Here is a 22169-nt window from a genome sequence, read left to right as displayed (position 1 = left end):
TTCCTTCAATCATAAGGTCAAAAGTGGGGATGTTCGCTGATGATTGCACAATGTCCAGCACCATTCACGACTCCTCAAATACTGAAGCAGTCTGTGTAAAAATGCAGCAAGCCCTGGTCAATATCCAGGCTTGGGCTGATACATGGCAAGTAGCATTCGCCCCACACAAGTGCCAGGCAATGACCATTTCCAACAAGAGAGAATCTAACCATCTCCCCTTGACATTCAATGGCATTACGATCGCTGAATCCCCCACTATCAACATTCTAGGGGGTTACCATTGACCACTGAACTGGAATAGCCATATAATTACCATGGCTACAAGAGCAGATCAGAGGCTAGGAATCCTGAGGCAAGTAACTCACCTCCTGACTCCCCAAAGCCTATCCACCATCTACAAGCCACAAGTCAGGAGTGTGATGGAATACTCTCCACTTGCCTGGATGGGTGCAGCTCCAACAACACTCAAGAAGCTTGACACCATCCAGGACAAAGCAGCCAGCTTGATTGGCACCTCATCTACAAACATTCACTCCCTCCACCACTGACACACAGTGGCAGCAGTGTGTACCATCTACAAGATGCACTGCAGCAACACACCAGGCTCCTTAGACAGCACCTTCCAAACCCACGACCTCTACCAACTAGAAGGACAAGGGCAGCAAATACATGGGAACACCACCACCTGCAAGTTCCCGTCCAAGTCTCACACCATCCTGACTTGGAACTCTATCGCCGTTCCTTCACTGTCGTTGGTCAAAATCCTGGAACTCCCTTCCTAACAGCACTGTGGGTGTACCTACCTCACATGGAGTACAGCAGTTCAAGAAGGCAGCTCACCACCACCTTCTCAAGGGCAATTAGGGATGGGCAATAGATGCTGGCCGAGCCAGCGATGACCACATCCCATGAATGAATTGAAAAAAAATTCCCAGCAGCATTCCTGCCAGCAAAAAAAAACCCTTCCACCATCTTCGACATAATGGCCTTCGGAAGTGGCAGTAACATCCCAAATGAGAGGAAAATCCAATGGAGGCCTGGGCACTGCCTTCCCCACTGTCATTTATATGGAGTCCAGCAATGGGCTTTCTGGAGGGACAAAATTGCAGGTCAGGAAGTGAGGTAGAAGTAGACTTGCATTTTCCTTCATTCTCCATTTTAAACTTATTTTAATTTCAAGCATGATCATTGCAGTGAATCCTGGTTTCCCCGTCTAAGCTCAAACATAGGATGGTCACTTGGGGATTGTACTGAAGGACATAATGTGCCATTGGAACAATACCCTAAGAAGAATTAGTGGTATAAAAAGAGAGTGGAAATTGGCAAAAAGTAAATTTGCACCTTGTCAGTCAAGTGATCGCATCCCACTTTGCTGTATATTAGGCCTTGCTTTCTGTTTTATTGTTTTCTCCTAATAGCAGAATAATTTTTTGCTGGTTGCCATGTTTTAAAAAAAAAGTGAAATTAATTAAAACTCGGTCATTTTGTTGTACCATTTAAAGTTTCCTATTAAAATTGTATACCTGAGTATTGTTTTGCAGTATTAATGTATCCTACATCAATTCAAAAGTAATGTTAATGGCTGCTGTTGTTAAGGGGTTCCACTACTTTCATTCCAGTATGCTATTTGGGCTGTTGGCTTTTAGCTGCTCAAGATGTGAGTTATCATGCCATCTCTATTGGGGATGGGCAATAAATGCTGGCCTTGCCAGTGACACCCACATCCCAAGAATAAATTTAAAAAACACCGGTTTAAGAAAATAGTACCTGGGATGAGGGACTCCAGTTGTGTGAAGATTGAAGAAGCTGTGGTTATTCTCCTTAGAGCGAAGAAGGTTACAGGAGATTTGATAGAGATGCTCAGAATCATTTTTTTTTCAGTCGTTCATTAGATGTTGGTATTGTTGGCAAGACCTATCCCTAATTGTCCTTGAAAAAATAGTGTTGAGCTGCCTTCTTGAACCATTGCAGTCCTTGTGGTGTAGGTACACTCATGGTGCTTTTAGGGAGAGTTCCAGGATTTGACCCAGCAACAGTGAAGAAAGGGCAATATATTTCCAAGTCAGGATAGTGTGTGACTTGGGAGGGAACTTGCAGATGGTAGTGTTCCCATGCACCTGCTGCCCTTGTCCTTCTAGTTGGTAGAGGTCACAGGTTTGGAAAGTGCTGTCGAAGGAGCGTTGGCAGTGCACCTTGTAGATGGAACACACTGCTACCACTGTGTGCCAGTGATGAAGGGAGTGAATATTTAAGATGGTGGATGGGGTGCCAATCAAGTAGGCTGCTTTGTCCTGGAGGGTGTTGATCTTCCTGAGTGCTGGAGCTGTACCCATCCAGGCAAGTGGAGAATATTCCATCACACTCCTGATTTGTGCCCTGTAGATGGTGAACAGGATTTGCGCAGTCATAGAACCATAGAAAAAGTACAGCACAGAAGGAGGCCATTCAGCCCGTTGTGTCCGTGCCGGCTGAACAAACTAGCCACCCAATCTAATCACACCTTTCAGCACCTGGTCCATAGCCTTGCATGTTACAGCACTTCAGGTGCATTTCAGGAGATGAGTTACTCACTAGAATTCCCAGTCTCTGACCAGCTCTTGTAGCTACAGTTTTTTTTACGGCTGGTCCAGTTAATGGTAACCTCCAGGATGCAAAGCATTAAGGTAGATAAGTCCCCAGGGCCTGATGGGATCTACCCCAGAATACTGAGGGAGGCAAGGGAAGAAATTGCTGGGGCCTTGACAGAAATCTTTGCATCCTCATTGGCTACAGGTGAGGTCCCAGAGGACTGGAGAATAGCCAATGTTGTTCCTTTGTTTAAGAAGGGTGGCAAGGATAATCCAGGAAATTATAGGCTGGTGAGCCTTACATCAGTGGCAGGGAAGCTATGAGAGAGGATTCTTTGGGACAGGATTTACTCCCATTTGGAAACAAATGGACTTATTAGCGAGAGGCAGCATGGTTTTGTGAAGGGGAGGTCATGTCTTACTAATTTGATTGAGTTTTTTGAGAAAGTGACAAAGATGATTGATGAAGGAAGGGCAGTGGATGTTATCTATATGGACTTCAGTAAAGCCTTTGACAAGGTCCCTCATGGCAGACTGGTACAAAAGGTGAAGTCACACGGGATCAGAGGGGAGCTGGCAAGATGGATACAGAACTGGCTCGGTCATAGAAGACAGAGGGTAGCAGTGGAAGGGTGCTTTTCTGAATGGAGGGCTGTGACTAGTGGTGTTCCGCAGGGATCAGTGCTGGGACCTTTGCTGTTTGTAGTATATATAAATGATTTGGAGGAAAATGTAGCTGGTCTGATTAGTAAGTATGCGGACGACACAAAGGTTGGTGGAGTTGCGGACAGTGATGAGGATTGTCAGAGGATACAGCAGGATATAGATTGGTTGGAGACTTGGGCAGAGAAATGGCAGATGGAGTTTAATTTGGACAAATGTGAGGTAATGCATTTTGGAAGGTCTAATGCAGGTGGGAAGTATACAGTAAATGGCAGAACCCTTAGGAGTATTGACAGGCAGAGAGATCTGTGCGTACAGGTCCACAGGTCACTGAAAGTGGCAACGCAGGTGGATAAGGTAGTCAAGAAGGCATACGGCATGGCTTGCCTTCATCGGTCGGGGCATAGAGTATAAAAATAGGCAAGTCATGCTGCAACTGTACAGAACTTTAGTTAGGCCACACTTAGAATATTGCGTGCAATTCTGGTCGCCACACTACCAGAAGGACGTGGGGGCTTTGGAGAGGGTACAGAAGAGGTTTACCAGGATGTTGCCTGGTCTGGAGGGCATTAGCTATGGGGAGAGGTTGGATAAACTCGAATTGTTTTCACTGGAATGACGGAGGTGGAGGGGCGACATGATAGAGGTTTACAAAGTTATGAGTGGCATGGACAGAGTGGATAGTCAGAAGCTTTTTCCCAGGGTGGAAGAGTCAGTTACTAGGGGACATAGGTTTAAGGTGAGAGAGGCAAAGTTTAGAGGGGATGTGCGAGGCAAGTTCTTTACACAGAGGGTGGTGAGTGCCTGGAACTTGTTGCCGGGGGAGGTGGTGGAAGCAGGTACCATAGAGACGTTTAAGAGGCATCTTGACAAATACATGAATAGGATGGGAATGGAGGGATACGGACCCCGGAAGTGCAGAAGGTTTTAGTTTCGGCAGGCATCAAGATCGGTGCAGGCTTGGAGGGCCGAATGGCCTGTTCCTGTGCTATACTGTTCTTTGTTCTTTGTTCTGTTAATGGTGGGGGATTCAGCAATGATAATGACATTGAATGTTAGTGGGAGGTAGTTAGATTCTCTCTTGTTGGAGTAGTTATTACCTGGCACTTGTGTGGCACGAAAAACCCTTCCCACTTATCAGCCCAAGCCTGAATGTTGTCCAGGTCTTGTTGCATGTGGGCACGGACTGCTTCTACATAGGGAGAAACAGTTTCCAGTGGCAGAAGGGTTGGTAACAGAACACAAATTTAAAGGATTGGTAAAAGAACCATAGGCAACATGAGGTAATTTTTTTACATAGCAAATTGCTGGAATCTGAAATGCATCTGGTTAGACCTCAGATACAGCATTGTGTCCAATTCTGGGAACCAGAGGATGCAGAGGAGATTTTGCTAGCTAGGATGAGGGGTTTCAATTATCTGGAGAAACGACATTTACTGGGATTGCAGAGAAAGCTATGGGGAAATTTAATAGAGGCATTCAAAATTATGAGGCGTTTTGATAGAGTAGATAGCTAACATTAAAGGGAATCCCAACATTTTCTATCGACATATAAATAGTAAAAGGGTGGTAAAAGGAGGAGTTGGGCTGATTAGGGACCATAAAGGGGATTTATGCATAGAGGCAGAGGATATAGCTGAGGTATTAAATGAACACTTTGTATCTGTCTTTAGCAAGGAAGAAGATATAACCCAGGCAATGGTGAAAGAGGAAGTAATTTAAAATTGATAAGGAGTTTGTATTGAATAGGCTGTCTGTATTTAAAGTTGATAAAGCACCAGGACCGGATGAGATGCATCCAAAGCTACTAAGGGAAGTGCAGGTGGAAATCGCGGAGGCACTGGCCATAATTTTTCAGTCTTCCTTAGACTCGGGAGTTGCGCCAGAGGACTGGAGAATTGCAAACGTTACACCCCTGTTGAAAAAAGATGTAAAGATAATCTCTGCAACTACAAGCCAGTCAGTTTAACTTTAGTGGTGGGGAAACCTCTAGGAAAAATAATTCAGGACAGAATTAATAGGTTAATTAAGGAAAGCCAGCATGGATTTCTTGAGGGAAAATCATGTTTAACTAACTTGCTGGAGTTTTTTGAGGAGATAACAGAGAGGGTTGATGAGGGCAATGCTGTTGATGTGGTGTACATGGACTTTCAAAAGGTGTTTGATACGGTGCCACACAACAGACATGTGAGCACACTTGTAGCTCGTGGAATAAAAGGGGTGGTAGCAACATGGATACAGAATTGGCTGAGTGACAGGAAACAAAGAGTAGTGGTTAATGGATGTTTTTCGGGCTGGAGAAAGGTTTGTAGTGGAGTTCCCCAGGGGTCATTGTTGGGACCCTTGCTTTTCCTGATTATGTATTAATGACCTAGATCTTGGGCTACAGGGCATAATTTCAAAGTTTGCAGATGAGACGAAACCTGGAAGCATTGTGAACTGTGAGGAGGATAGCGTAGAACTCCAAAAGGATATAAACAAGGTGGTGGAATGGGTGGATAAGTGGCAGTTGAAGTTCAATATAGAGAAATGTGAAGTGATTCATTTTGGTAGGAAGAACATGGAGAGACAATATAAAATAAAGGTTACAATTCTAAAGGGGGTTCAGGAGCAGAGAGACCTGGATGCATATGTGCATAAGTCATTGAAGGTGGCAGGACAGGTTGAGAGCAGGTTAATAAAGCATACAGTATCCTGGGCTTTATTGATAGGGGCATAGAGTACAAGAACAAGGAAGTTATGTTGAACTTATATATGTTCGGCCTCAGCTGGAGTATTGCGTCTAGTTCTGGCCACCACACTTTAGGAAAGATGTGAGGGCACTGGAGAGAGTCCAGAAAAGATTCACGAGAATGGTTCCGGGGATGAGGAACTTCAGTTATGAAGATAGATTGGAGAAGTTAGGGACCGTTTTCCTTGGAGAAGAGAAGGTTGAGAGGTGATTTGATGGAGGTATTCAAAATTCTGAAGTGTCTGGACAAAGTAGATAGAGAGAATCTGTTCCCACTTGTGAAAGGATCGTGAACGAGAGTGTACAGATTTCAAGTAATTGGTAAGAGAAGCAAAAGCAACATGAGGAAAAACTTTTTCACACTGCGAGTAGTTAAGGTCTGGAATGCGCTGCCTGAGAGTGTGGTGGAGGCAGGTTCAGTTGAAGGATTTAAAAGGGAATTAGGCCGTTATATGAAAAGGAAGAATGTGCAGGGGTACGGGGAGAAGGCGGGGGAATGGCACTAGATGAATTGCTCTTTCAGAGAGCCGGTGTAGACATGATGGGCCGAATGGCCTCCTTCTGCACTGTAACAATTCTGTGATTCTGTACGATTGGGAAGCAACTGTTTCTGTTGGCTTGTGGGTCAGTGACCAGAGGGTACAAATTTAAAATAATTGGCAACAAATGACCAGAGGGGAAATTAGAAATTTATTTACACAGCAAGTTATTATGATCTGGAATGCATTAAACATAGGAACAGGAGTGGGCCATTAAGCCCCTCGAAGCTGTTCTACCATTCAATGAGATCATAAGTAATAGGAGCTGGAGTAGGCCATTTGGCCTTTTGAGCCTGCTCCACCATTCAACAAGATCATGGCAGATCTTCTACCTCAACTCCACCTTCCTATATTATCCCCATATTCCTTAAATCCCTTAGTACCCAGAAACCTATTGACCTCTGTCTTGAATATACTGAACTACTGAGCATCCACAGCTCTCTGGGGTAGAGAAGTGCAAAGATTCACAACCCTTTGAATGAAGAAATTTCTCTTCATTTCAATCCTAATTGACCAACCCCTTATTCTGTGTCTGTGACAGCACCCCCCCCCCACCCCCCATATTCTCGATTCCCTACACAGGGGAAACATTTTCTCAGCATCTGCCCTGTCAAATCCATTAAGAATATTATATGTTTCAATTAGATCTTCTAAATTCCAGGAAATATTGGCCTTGTCTACTCAATCTCTCCTCATTGGACAATCCCCTCATCCCAGGAACCAATCTAGTGAACCTTCATGACTGATCTTTGACTCCTTTGCCCCATATCCCGTAATACCTTTGATTAACAAAAATCTATCTACAAATGCCAATTGATGCCAGATCAATTGTTAGAGTTCCAATCTTCTACCACCCTTTGTAGAAGTTTTTCCTAATTTCATTCCTGAAAGGTCTGGCCAGAAAGGATGATGGATGCAGAATCAATTATAACTTTCAAAAGAAAATTGTATCACTACCTAAAAAGGAAAAATTTGAATGGCTGTGGGGAAAGAACAGGGGAGTACAACTAATTGGATAGCTCTTTCAGGGAGCTGGCATATGCACGATGGGCCAAATGATCTCCTGTACTATATGATTCTATATTGTTTTATTCGTTCGGGGGATGTGGGCATTGCTGAATTTGCCAGCATTTATTGCCCATCCCTAATTACACCTGAGAAGGTGGTGGTGAGCTGCTTTCTTGAACCGCTGCAGTTCTTGGAGTGCAGGTACACCAACAGCGCTGTTCGGAAGGGAATTGATACTTTCTTAATGGTTTGTTTATGGCTATGTTCTCACCTATTGAAAGTTTGTCCTAAAAATATGTCTAACTTAATTACATTGGCTACTGCCTCCCATCCCCAATTTGTTCTGGGCACCAGCCTACACTTGGTCACTTCGTAGGATCTTAACACTGGTGACAACAGAGGCATCAGTTGATAGTATGATTAGCTTAATATCACTTGAAGACCCGATGCTTGTCGTCTCTGACCAGTCAACCGAGGCAAGAGGAATATGATTGTGACTTGTCCTCCAGATTTCCCTTGCTCTGTGTAGAAAAGCATTTGATGTCCACTCGGCTGATGTCTGCATTTTTACCTAATGGTAGATATGACAAAGCTTTGGTCTTTAGAAAATTTCGTAGTGAGCTTGTACTCTATCACTCTGTAATATTTATTTATTTAGAGATACAGCCCTGAAACAGGCCCTTTGGCCCACCGAGTCTGTGCCGACCAAGAACCACCCATTTATACTAACCCTACAGTAATCCCATATTCCCTACCAACTACCTACACAAGGGGCAATTGCCAATTTACCTATCACCTGCAAGTCTTTGGCGGTGGGAGGAAACCAGAGTACCCGGCGAAAACCCACGCGGTCACAGGGAGAACTTGCAAACTCCACACAGGCAGTACCCAGAATTGAACCCCGGTCCCTGGAGCTCTGAGGCTGCGGTGCTAACCACTGCGCCACTGTGCCGCCCATATATTGAACATCTTGCCATTGCATCTGTCTGCCCAATTAATATTCTTTAAGGAATTCAGAATAAAGCTCAGCATTAGCTTACTAGACCATAAATACATCTAATTTAGTTAGGGTTACCATACACATAATTTTTGTATTATTACTCAGGAAGAAGAAGTGGAGTTTACTATGGAAGAAGAGGCCATTAAAGCATATCTGCTTGAAGATGAACCATTACCACCAGAAGTGCTTGATAATCTTGTTCCAAAGTGGTGGAATGAAGAACCATTCAAGTGAGTTTAATTTATTTCAGATGCAAGAGCTTACTTTGTGTGAGTAAATTTCATATTAATTTTGCAGGAAGTCAAGTATAAATTCTTGATAATAACACTGATGATTTAGATTAAATCCTTGGTTTCAAGTGGCAACCAAAAGCACATGAAGCAATATTAAAGCAACAACTCCAGTTTTCTTAATTATAGTAATTCCAAATCCAATATCCGAATTTTAAAAATATATAAAATCACACTATGTCTCCTCGGTGGAGTACAGATACATCATATAACAGCCCATAAATGACATTCAAGTTGTTTGCAGAGCAATTTTGACAATAGAGCACTGAAGTTTGTTTTGAAGACTAAATCCAAGAAACTGGTAGAGAGAGTGAGAGATGAATATTAAAAAGTACGAAGTTTGACAGTTGTGGAATAGGATAAATGCAGTGGAGGAGAAATTAGCTCGCCCCCGAAAACAGGTGTGGGGATCATGGTACACGATTAACACATGCCTATTGATTGTGTTGCAAGCAGCACATTAAATTTGTGCTGGCTGCTGCTTCACACGATTGCTGCATGCCGCCAACACTAACCACAGAGTTTACTGGCTACAAGCACAAGCAGTGAGCCCTGTATTACAAGTGGCTAGTGCTACCTAAAGTGACAAATCCCCAGGACTGTATGGTTTTCATCCCAGGGTTTTAATGGAAGTAGGACATCAGACATAGACATCGGAAATAGGAGCAGGAGTAGGCCATTTGGCCCCTCGAGCTGATCTTCTCCCTCAATGCAATTTTCCCATACTATCCCCATATCCCTTGATGCCTTTAATATCTAGAAATCTATCGATCTCTGCCTTGAACATTCTTAATGACTCAGCCTCCACTGCCCTCTGGGATAGAGAATTACAAAGATTCACCACCGTCCTAGATGGCCTACTTCTTATTCTGAGACTGTATCTCCTGTTTCTGGACAACCCAGCCGGGGAAACATTTTTCCTGCATCTACCCTGTCGAGTCCTGTATGTTTCAATGAGATCACCTCTCATTCTTCTAAACTCTAGAGAACACAGGCCCAGCCTCCTCAATCTCTCCTCATAGGACAATCCTGCCATTTCAGGAATTATTCTGGTGACCCTTCGTTGCACTCCCTCTATGACACATATACCCTTCCTTAGGTAAGGAGAGCAAAACTGTGCACAAGACTCAAAGTGCAGTCTCACCAAGGCTCTATACAATTGCAGAAAAACAGCTTTATCCCTGTATTCAAATCCTCTTGCAGTCAAGGCCAACATGTGAGATAAAGTCAAGTTTGCTGAAGAAGTGTCAAGGAAGGAGAGAAGACCTCAACCTAGCTCACTTTCCAGCATCTCTAAAAGACACTGAGAAGTCCACTGTGTCAGTTCATCTCCTATCTTTGAGGAAAAGCCTGCTAGACTAGTTCTCAATGCCACCTGAAAAGAACTGTTCTAAAAGACCCCAGTGACCTGTCTATGTGTACTCAGAGGCTAGACTTTATGCCACTTTTGGAACAACATATCTCAACATATCTGCTGTTTTCTTCAAACATGAGCAAGTAATCAGCGCAAGTTTTTTTTGTCTGTAACAGAGCTCTGAATTTTAAAAATCCCTTTTATTTTTCCAGTTAACGTGTGTGTGTGTGTGTCTAAGGTAAAAAGGGGGCTTGAAAATTTCAATCTGTGTGTTTATGATTTACTTCATAAATAGTTAAGACTTGTTCTATAATAAACTGATAATTTTTTTGTTCATTAAAGAAACCTGGTTAGTGTGTTTTATTCTGGGAAAAATAGAATATATGATTGACTATCAGTAAGTGGGAAAATTTAAAACATATGTTGTGACCTGTGGAGAAGTGGGACTAGAAAACAATGTACTCCTCCTGCTTTGGTCATAACAATAGTGATGAGAAAGCAAGTCAATAAATTAATCTTCTCATTTAAAGCTTCTTCACAAAAAAGCACATTTGTTGTTGTTTTGATTAATTGCAAGATAGATTTTTAATGCCTTTATTATTCCAAAATTGTGTCACCAGCCCCCATGTAAGACAAAAATTGTAATGTGGCCTCCCACGTGAAGAGGCTGGACAACCCTGTTATAGCCAGTACCTCCACAATTTCCACCCTTACTTTTTTTTAGCATTCTCGGATGTAACCCATCTGGTCCTGGTGACTTATTGATTTTAAATGCAGCCAGCCTTTCTAAAATCTCCTCTTTATCAATTTTTAGGCCATCCAGTATCTCAACAACCTCCTTTTTCACCATGACTTTGGCAGCATCTTCTTCCTTGGTAAAGGCAGATGCAAAGTCATAGAGTCCCTTTGGCCCACCAAGTCAGTGCCAACCATCAACCATCCATTTATACTAATCCTACATTAATACCATTTCCCTGTCCCATCCCCACCTTCACTCAATTCTCCTACCATCTACCTACACTAGGGGCAATTTTACAATGGCCAATTTACCTATCAACGCGCAAGTCTCAGGAAGTGTTTCAGAATTATTGTTGTTGTCGTTTAGAACTCCATTCTTAATGTCAGCAGGCACATCAACTTTCCACTGATAAAAAAATAATTGCAAACTTACTTTTAAATTTGACTTTGCATTTGGATGAAGCTATACTGCACCTGGTGTAAACTCAAACTGATGTGAGACAGTTTGATCAGTGGCAGTCTATCTTTCCTGGCTTTAGTGTGCTTGAGAATCAAATAAAGACCTGACTCTTAAATTATGCTAGTGTCATTATGCATCCAAAATCATTTTGCATCAATGCAAAACTGCCACTTTCAATGATATCTGGAAGATACTTCTCATTTGAAAATGAGTTTTATAATTGATAAAGAAGCTCTTTAACACTGCAGAGTTTATTATAAACAAGCTAACATTGTGATGACATGTGTTATGAAAGCCAAATGATGACCATTGCATTTCCCAGATCCAAAGGGTTTGTACTGGACGGTTTCCCATCTACAGCAGATGAAGCTCAGTACCTATTAAACAATGGCCTGTTCCCAGATGCAGCCATCCTAATAAAGGTTGATGAGAATAATGTGGTAGATTGGATCCTTCCTCCACGACTCGAAAAATGGAAAGAAAAACACAATCAAAAGCTGGGACGCAAGAATAAAATAAAAGAACTAAAGAAAAAAATAAGGGTATGCATCAAAGATTACTTGCTAATGAAACCTTGTTGTTATAGAAAGTGACCACCTGTAACTTATTACTTATTGTAAATAATCAAACTTTACTGGCTTAATTTAATTATATATTTTTCTAATAAGCTGTACTCTGTATCTTAGCAAGTATCTTGAGTGTCTTGTGGCCTATGTTCCTTTCAATTATGGATCAGGCCATCTCCAGATGCAGGCTATCTAAACATATGGTGGAATCTATTCTTCACAGTTATTACCTGACCAGTAGAAATTACTTAGGCTCATTGAGCAGCTTCCATAATGTCCATCTCATGGGAAACTTCATTGAAGGTATCTACATAGCTACCACCTGAATTAACCCACACCTTTGCAGCTCATTAATATTTATCAGTTTCAGTTCCTACAAGTACCTTCCTGTTCTTTAGGTTTGGGAACATGCTTCACTCTAGCTCCCTCAGAGTGTACACTTGGCAAATATTAGTGTATCGTATGGACAGTCAGTGGAGCAAATTTAACTCTTTTCACCTGGCGGAAATTGAGCGGGAGCAGAGTTAAAATCAAGGTGATCGACTTATCGGCCTATTCCTGCTCTGTGGTCATTTTAACTGATGCTTTCCACTGGTCTGCCCAGTAACTAGAGAAAGGATTGGCCCACTCAAGGACAAAGGAGGAAAGTTATGCGTGGAGTCAGAGAAAATGGGTGAGATTCTAAACGAGTACTTTGCATCGGTATTCACCGAGGAGAGGGACATGACGGATGTTGAGGTTAGGGACAGATGTTTGATTACTCTAGGTCAAGTCGGCATAAGGAGGGAGGAAGTGTTGGGTATTCTAAAAGGCATTAAGGTGGACAAGTCCCCAGGTCCGGATGGGATCTATCCCAGGTTGCTGTGGGAAGCGAGAGAGGAAATAGCTGGGGCCTTAACAGATATCTTTGCAGCAACCTTAAACACGGGTGAGGTCCTGGAGGACTGGAGAATTGCTAATGTTGTCCCCTTGTTTAAGAAGGGTAGCAGGGATAATCCAGGTAATTATAGACCAGTGAGCCTGCGTCAGTGGTAGGGAAGCTGCTGGAGAAGATACTGAGGGATAGGATCTATTCCCATTTGGAAGAAAATGGGCTTATCAGTGATAGGCAACATGGTTTTGTGCAGGGAAGGTCAAGTCTTACCAACTTAATAGAATTCTTTGAGGAAGTGACAAAGTTGATTGATGAGGGAAGGGCTGTAGATGTCATATACATGGACTTCAGTAAGGCGTTTGATAAGGTTCCCCATGGTAGGCTGATGGAGAAGGTGAAGTCGCATGGGGTCCAGGGTGTACTAGCTAGATGGATAAAGAACTGGCTGGGCAACAGGAGACAGAGAGTAGCAGTGGAAGGGAGTTTCTCAAAATGGAGACGTGTGACCAGTGGTGTTCCACAGGGATCCGTGCTGGGCCCACTGTTGTTTGTGATATACATAAATGATTTGGAGGAAAGTATAGGTGGTCTGATTAGCAAGTTTGCAGACGACACTAAGATTGGTGGAGTAGCAGATAGTGAAGGGGACTGTCAGAGAATACAGCAGAATATGGATAGATTGGAGAGTTGGGCAGAAAAATGGCAGATGGAGTTCAATCAGGGCAAATGCGAGGTGATGCATTTTGGAAGATCCAGTTCAAGAGTGAACTATACAATAAATGGAAAAGTCCTGGGGAAAATTGATGTACAGAGAGATTTGGGTGTTCAGGTCCATTGTTCCCTGAAGGTGGCAACGCAGGTCAATAGAGTGGTCAAGAAGGCATACGGCATGCTTTCCTTCATCGGACTGGGTATTGAGTATAAGGGTTGGCAGGTCATGTTACAATTGTATAAGAACTTTGGTTTGGCCACATTTGGAATACTGCGTGCAGTTCTGGTCGCCACATTACCAAAAGGATGTAGATACTTTGGAGAGAGTGCAGAGGAGGTTCACCAGGATGTTGCCTGGTATGGAGGACGCTAGCTATGAAGAGAGGTTGAGTAGATTAGGATTATTTTCATTAGAAAGATGGAGGTTGAGGGGGGACCTGATTGAGGTGTACAAAATCATGAGAGGTATAGACAGGGTTGATAGCAAGAAGCTTTTTCCCAGAGTGGGGGATTCAATTACTAGGGGTCACGAGTTCAAAGTGAGAGGGGAAAAGTTTAGGGGGGATATGCGTGGAAAGTTCTTTACGCAGAGGGTGGTGGGTGCCTGGAACGCGTTGCCAGCGGAGGTGGTAGACGCGGGCACGATAGCGCCTTTTAAGATGTATCTAGACAGATACATGAATGGGCAGGAAGCAAAGAGATACAGACCCTTAGAAAATAGGCGACATGTTTAGATAGAGGATCTGGATCGGCGCAGGCTTGGAGGGCCAAAGGGCCTGTTCCTGTGCTGTAATTTTCTTTGTTCTGCCCACCTGAATCAGACTGGAGCATCATTGATCTTTGCAAATCCGATTCCTATGATGTACATAGGACCCCAATGCAGTTCAGAGGGACTATTGAGCAGAACTCTGGATGCAGAAAAAAACTAGGGGCTGCATCTTATATGGCCTCTGGTGCCAGGATGGGTGGGGGCATGAAGATCGCTACGGATTAGGCCTGCCACTGACGCCGGCAAGGCCCGTCCTAATCTCGGCAGCGGTGGCAAGGCCTCGTGGTGACCCACCCCCGCCGGGCCCTGAATTACAATATGCAGATGGGTACTTACCTTTCATTAACATTAGCCGGCCGCTGTGATTCTGACAGCAGGTTGATATCTTTATTCCGGCAGCCGGCAATGCCCCACCTTCGGATCCCCATTCGGGGAAACAAGGCGTGACACCTGAAGGAAGGGGGAGGATGTGATTTTCTTAGTCCGGGAGGGAGAGAGTGGGGTCAAACACTTTGGATTGGTTGGGGGGATGATGGGAAGGGGTTGAGGATTAGAGTTCATAAACTTTGGGGGGAAGGTCACGTAGTCAAGATAAGTATTTTGGGGGGGGTGAGTGGGAAAGGCATTATATGTAAGGCATTGAGAGGGGGTGGGAGAGGGGATGGAAAGAGTTTTTAAATTATTTTCAATATTTTGTTTAAGGGACTGTGACTTTAAAAATTCAACCTGTCATTTCGGGCCTTAAGCCTTTTAAAAATGGCGGCGGCGCCTGCACAGTGGCGCCAGACACCATTGTTGGGACGGCTCGCCCGTCCCCTCCACGTCATTGGGGGGGGGAGGGCGGCCAGCCCGGCCCGGCCATGCTATCCATGAAGTGTGCCCCGTGTGTATGGGCCACCATCATTTCCTACCGCCGCCTATTTTGGTGGCGGGCTTTTAAAATGCAGCCTTAGCAGTCAAGGGAAAGAGATCCCACATGAATAATGTGGGCAGCTGCTGCCCAGGGCTCCTTTTGCGGCCCCCCCCCCCCCCCCACATGGGCCGACTTTTCTACTGGGTGGCATGGTATCTGAACTATCCAGTTTTGCATTGATGTAGTGCAGCGGAATGTGCAGCTGGTTAGCTGTATGTTTTTGAACCCTGGTCTCAAAGTGGCTTTCCTCTCCCACCAGAGATAGAGAGAGGGATCAGCCAGCCAGCCAGCCTGTTTGTAATGCAGTTCGACTGCTTGAAGGTTACTAATAGTAACTCACGATAATTGCACCAATAACTAAGAGTAATACTGGTGACATTAAGATTTTTCTCTTAAGCAACAGTATACAGTAATTCACTGACAATCTATATGTAACTGGTAGTAATAGGTGTAACACCTCAATATTGTACCTGTAACTAATAGTAATCCTAGTACCCATTGATAATCACCCTGTAACTGTAACCTTTTTATTGCTATTACTGAGACTTGGTTGAGGGAAGGGCATGATTGGCAACTAAATATCCCAGGATATCGATGCTTCAGGCGGGATAGAGAGGGAGGTAAAAGGGGTGGAGGAGTTGCATTACTGGTCAAAGAGGATATCACAGCTGTGCTGAAGGAGGGCACTATGGAGGACTCGAGCAGTGAGGCAATATGGACAGAACTCAGAAATAGGAAGGGTGCGGTAACAATGTTGGGGCTGTACTACAGGCCTCCCAACAGCGAGCGTGAGATAGAGGTACAAATATGTAAACAGATTATGGAAAGATGTAGGAGCAACAGGGTGGTGGTGATAGGAGATTTTAATTTTCCCAACATTGACTGGGATTCGCTTAGTGTTAGAGGTCCAGATGGAGCAGAATTTGTAAGGAGCATCCAGGAGGGTTTTCTAGAGCAGTATGTAAATAGTCCAACTCGGGAAGGGGCCATACTGGACCTGGTGTTGGGGAATGAGCCCGGCCAGGTTGTTGAAGTTTCAGTAGGGGACTACTTTGGGAATAGTGATCACAATTCCGTAAGCTTTAAAATACTCATGGACAAAGACGAGAGTGGTCCTAAAGGAAGAGTGCTAAATTGGGGGAAGGCCAACTATACCAAAATTCGGCAGGAGCTGGGAAATGTAGATTGGGAGCAGCTGTTTGAAGGTAAATCCACATGTGATATGTGGGAGGCTTTTAAAGAGAGGTTGATTAGCGTGCAGGAGAGACATGTTCCTGTGAAAATGAGGGATAGAAATGGCAAGATTAGGGAACCATGGATGACAGGTGAAATTGTGAGACTAGCTAAGAGGAAAAAGGAAGCATACATAAGGTGTAGGCGGCTGATGAAAGACGAAGCTTTGAAAGAATATCGGGAATGTAGGACCAATCTGAAACGAGGAATTAAGAGGGCTAAAAGGGGTCATGAAATATCTTTAGCAAACAGGGTTAAGGAAAATCCCAAAGCCTTTTATTCATATATAAGGAGAAAGAGGGTAACTAGAGAAAGGATTGGCCCACTAAAGGACAAAGGAGGAATGTTATGCTTGGACTCAGAGAAAATGGGTGAGATTCTAAACGAGTACTTTGCATCGGTATTCACCGAGGAGAGGGACATGACGGATGTTGAGGTTAGGAACAGATGTTTGATTACTCTAGGTCAAGTCGGCATAAGGAGGGAGGAAGTGTTGGGTATTCTAAAGGGCATTAAGGTGGACAAGTCCCCAGGTCCGGATGGGATCTATCCCAGGTTACTGAGGGAAGCGAGAGAGGAAATAGCTGGGGCCTTAACAGATATCTTTGCAGCATCCTTAAACACGGGTGAGGTCCCGGAGGACTGGAGAATTGCTAATGTTGTCCCCTTGTTTAAGAAGGGTAGCAGGGATAATCCAGGTAATTATAGACCGGTGAGCCTGACGTCAGTGGTAGGGAAGCTGCTGGAGAAGATACTGAGGGATAGGATCCATTCCCATTTGGAAGAAAATGGGCTCATCAGTGATAGGCAACATGGTTTTGTGCAGGGAAGGTCATGTCTTACCAACTTAATAGAATTCTTTGAGGAAGTGACAAAGTTGATTGATGAGGGAAGGGCTGTCGATGTCATATACATGGACTTCAGTAAGGCGTTTGATAAGGTTCCCCATGGCAGGCTGATGGAGAAAGTGAAGGCGCTTGGGGTCCAAGGTGTACTAGCGAGATGGATAAAGAACTGGCTGGGCAACAGGAGACAGAGAGTAGCAGTGGAAGGGAGTTTCTCAAACTGGAGACGTGTGACCAGTGGTGTTCCACAGGGATCCGTGCTGGGACCACTGTTGTTTGTGATATACATTAATGATTTGGAGGAAAGTATAGGTGGACTGATTAGCAAGTTTGCAGACGACACTAAGATTGGTGGAGTAGCAGATAGTGAAGGGGACTGTCAGAGAATACGGCAGAATATAGATAGATTGGAGAGTTGGGCAGAGAAATGGCAGATGGAGTTCAATCAGGGCAAATGCGAGGTGATGCATTTTGGAAGATCCAATTCAAGAGTGAACTATACAGTAAATGGAAAAGTCCTGGGGAAAATTGATGTCCAGAGAGATTTGGGTGTTCAGGTCCACTGTTCCCTGAAGGTGGCAACGCAGGTAAATAGAGTGGTCAAGAAGGCATACGACATGCTTTCCTTCATCGGACGGGGCATTGAGTACAAGAGTTGGCAGGTCATGTTACAGTTGTATAGGACTTTGGTTCGGCCACATTTGGAATACTGCGTACAGTTCTGGTCGCCACATTATCAAAAGGATGTGGATGCTTTGGAGAGGGTGCAGAGGAGGTTCACCAGGATGTTGCCTGGTATGGAGGGCGCTAGCTATGAAGAGAGGTTGAGTAGATTCGGATTATTTTCATTAGAAAGACGGAGGTTGAGGGGGGACCTGATTGAGGTGTACAAAATCATGAGAGGTATAGACAGGGTGGACAGCAAGAGGCTTTTTCCCAGAGTGGGGGTTTCAATTACTAGAGGACACGAGTTCAAAGTGAAAGGGGAAATGTTTAGGGGGGATATGCGTGGAAAGTTCTTTACGCAGAGGATGGTGGGCACCTGGAACGCGTTGCCAGCGGAGGTGGTAGGCGCGGGCACGATAGCGTCTTTTAAGATGTATCTAGACAGATACATGAATGGGCAGGAAGAAAAGAGATACAGAACCTTAGAAAATAGGCGACATGTTTAGAGAGAGGATCTGGATCGGCGCAGGCTTGGAGGGCCAAAGGGCCTGTTCCTGTGCTGTAATTATCTTTGTTCTTTGTTCTTTGTTCTTTTTAACAGGCCTCATCTCTCTCCCTGTCTTTTTTATGTCGTGTCTGCCTGTCAGTGTTAGCTGTCAAAAATCAATCAAGGCCATGCAAGAATGCTATAGGGCAAATTTCTTCCACTGAAATACTAGATTTCAGTATCGTATAACTAGTTTCCCTGCTCTGTGATGTGTCTACCCTTCCTGATGGAGAATCCACCATATCACAACCAGAAGCATTTAGGCATCAACAGTTTGTTCAATTATGCCGGATAAAAGTTTAACTTCAGCTGCTGCACTTAATTGCTGTACAGGATGAGATTTACAATCTGTGACGCATAGGGTTGCCAACTGTTGTTGTAGATATTCCTAGAGAGTTGGTCATATGGTGTCTGATCATGTGACATCTACAAATGTTATTGCATTTAAATTGTACTGGTTAGGTCCCTTGTAGTTGAGTATCTTTTCTCTTGGTTTTACACCAGCAGCTGTTGTTTGATAAGTTTGAGAACCAGGAGGCCACCCATAAGCAGGCGAAGAAGGAAAATTCAGGGCAGAGAAGAGGGGAAACTGAAGTTGGGTGAGGGATTCACAGGGTGGAAACCACAAGTGGAAGCAACTTTGATTCTATCAGTAAATAATAATAGCTCACTGAAATTGCACCAATAACTAACAGTAATACTGGTGACACTCAGATTCTTCTCACAAGCAATAGTATACAATAACTCACTGACAATCTATTTGTAACTGGTAGTAATAGGTGTAACACTCCAATATTGTACCTGTAACTAATAGGAATCCTATAAGCACTGACAATCACCCTGTAATTATAACCAGAATTCCTCTTTTAACAGCCCCATCTCTCTCCCCATCTCCTTCTACTCTGGTTTGAACTCAGGTTCTCTCTAATGGCAACAATTCTGAACCAGAAGCTTCAGTCAGAGCCGATCAGTGTTTGGACCACGTCAAACATGACCAGCAGAGACTGATTTAAACTGATTGCACAGGGGCCATTTCCTACAGGGCACATTGTCCTAAACTCAGTTCAGCATAAACATTTCTAAATCACTCTTACTCAATAAAGCAGAGTTTCCTAGGATAATGTAAAATTACAGAATAGGAGGAGGTCATGCAGCCCTAGTATTGGTACTCTTTCCTGTAACCCCACTCCTCCCACCACTCAATCCTTTTATATTCATTCTTTTCAAATACTTATATTGTTACGGACAGGGGAAAGATGGTGTGGATGACTTCAACTTTTCACCTCTCAACCACCTTCCCCTAGGTCGTCTTCACTATTGTTGCCATCTTCCACTGTTCTTACTGCCTGACATACAAGGCTGAATTTGATTGGCGGCCAGCTTCAAAAACGGTGGGGGGTGGTGGCGCACGTGTGAAATGTACTCTGTGGAGCCACCACGATATTTAGGGCAGCGGCTCATTTACATGGACGGGCCAAAACGCCCCGCCTCCCCCATGACATGGACGGGGTGGGCGCTTCTTCCCCGGCAACAGCGTCCAGCGCCACTGCGCGGGCTCCAGCGTCAGCGTCATTTTTAAAACATATTTAAATCCTGCTCCCAACACCGAGCAGTGGGGAGGCTGCCATGAGGCTTCGCCGCTGCTGGTAATATGGGGGAGGTGGGGAGGTCCTTCCTGGCGTCGAGGCTCATAGTGGGCCTCTCCTGGAGGCATTTTCCGGGCCTTCCCACCACGACCCCCGACGTCGGGGGGCTTGTAAAATCCAGCCCACACTCACAGTCTTTGCTTCTTTCTCCAGTCTGGGGTATTTACCAAGTAATTTGCTTAACTGTCCTTTTTCCCCACATTGTACAGGCTACTAAATCTCGCTTTTAAGGATTCGCCTTGTAATGGTTATAGTACCAGGACCAGGTCCCCTGAGTTAAATGCTCGTGCTTCAGCCTTTTAGTCTGCCTGCCTTTTCATGTTTTTTCTCTGAGACTTTAAGGTGCTCTTTCGTTACTGCACAGACTTTAAAAAGTCACTCACTAAAAGCTGAAACGTAATTTAAAAATGAGGTTTCCTCCCTTTGATCTAGGAATTTTTCCTTGAACAATTTAAGGGAGCCTCTTATCTCATGTCCATAGATCAATTCAAATGGGCTGAATCCTGTTGATTCATTTGGTGAATCTTGGGTGGTGAATAGCAGAAAAGCAACCCTTTATCCCAATGGGGAGGGTACTCACAGCAATAGGCTCTGATCATAGTGTTCAAGGTTTGGTGATATCTTTCTCGAGCCCCTTGGGTGATATGCTGAAGATTTTAGTTCGATGCTGAGACTATGTGTGACTTCTTGGAATACCTGGGACATGAAATTAGATCCTTAATCTGTTTGGATTTCTTTGGGCAGTCCATATCAAGTGAAAAACTGGGCCAGCCCTTAGACCATGACTTTGGCTTGTTTCTCAAGGGTATGGCTTCTGGAAATCGGATGATTGTTAGTAGGCATTGGAACCCTGTCCTAAAATTGGGTAAAGGTCCCAGGCACTCTACCAGAACTCTGCTGAAGGGTTCTTCGAAAGCAGGGATGGGTATTAGTGGAGCAGGCTTGATTGCAGACTGTGGTTTTTCAACAACTGGAAGGTATGGCAGGTGTTACAAAATTTAACCACATCTTTGTGAAGATGAGGCCAATGAAAGTGCTGGCTGACCCGGACCTGGGTCTTTCGGATACCCACGTGCCCATCCATTGGGATTTCATGGGCAATCCTCAAGATTTCCCTTTGCTATTTATGGGGTCTACAATTTGGTGGACCGCTCTGGTTGCTACGTAGGTCTTCTTTTTTCATTACTACCCCATTTTTAAAGTAATAGCATTTGGGCACTTTATCTGCCTCTGTCTCAAAACAGGTGGTCTGCGCTATTCTTTTTAATTCAGGGACTGCCTGCTGGACTTCAATTAATGAGGATTTACTGTTTACTTCCTTCTCCTCACCGAAATCTCCAAAAAATGTTTCAGCCAGCCAGATCTCTGGGTCATCTGGCTGAATTACTGGCTGATCTCCCTCTGGCAGAACTTGGCTCACCATGGACCTGGTTACTACACAGTCAGGGAATTTTCTAGGGACTTCCTCCTGTATCTATTCCATCTCCTTGGCCTCATTTGGCTGGTCTAAGACTACTGGGGCTGCTACTACCCTACCCCCAGCCAAATCATTGCCTGGCAGCAAATCTATTCCACCCACAAGGAAACTAAGAACAATCCTTACTGTAGCTAGTCCAGAGACTAGGTCACACTGCAAGTGGACCTGATATAGGGGTATAAACATGTACCCGTCTTCAATGCTTTTCACCAGAATCTTTGCCTTTAGCGAGCTGTCTGGTGGAAAGATCATGCCTTTCTTTAACCAGCAGGAAGGATTGAGTGGCCCCTGTATCTCTGAGGAGGACAGTTGGCTTGCTTGCTCATTAGAGGGGTACGGGGACACTTTAACATTTAAAACAAAATCCTGGTAACCCTCAGTAATTTTTCCTGTTTCTGCCACACCTCTGGCAGTATTCTTTAAGGGGTCCATCACTGTGGTTAGGGCCACAGGCTTGTCTGTCATGCTACCTGCTAAGGTACCTTTTCCTGGGCTGGCCTTGTGAACTCCGGCAAACCCACTGGCTTCCCCTTCAACTTACAGCAGTCAGCTTTCACATGTCCTGCTTTACT

The 22169-nt window shown here is 44.3% G+C and overlaps 1 protein-coding gene across 5 annotated transcripts in view; it reads left to right on the top strand.

Moving 5' to 3' along the window:
• The window catches only part of ak9 (adenylate kinase 9), a 455773-nt gene that overhangs the window by 267917 nt on the left and 165687 nt on the right, over positions 1 to 22169 (top strand). For all 5 annotated transcript variants that reach the window (XM_068027233.1, XM_068027231.1, XM_068027230.1 and 2 more), the window contains 2 exons: positions 8614 to 8738; positions 11673 to 11892. In XM_068027233.1, the coding sequence (XP_067883334.1) occupies positions 8614 to 8738; positions 11673 to 11892 (345 nt within the window). The remainder of the gene's footprint in view (positions 1 to 8613; positions 8739 to 11672; positions 11893 to 22169) is intronic.

This window comes from Heterodontus francisci, chromosome 3 (assembly GCF_036365525.1).
Source record: "Heterodontus francisci isolate sHetFra1 chromosome 3, sHetFra1.hap1, whole genome shotgun sequence".
Classification (NCBI taxonomy): Eukaryota; Metazoa; Chordata; class Chondrichthyes; order Heterodontiformes; family Heterodontidae; genus Heterodontus; species Heterodontus francisci.
This window is presented reverse-complemented; position numbering and strand designations above follow the sequence as displayed.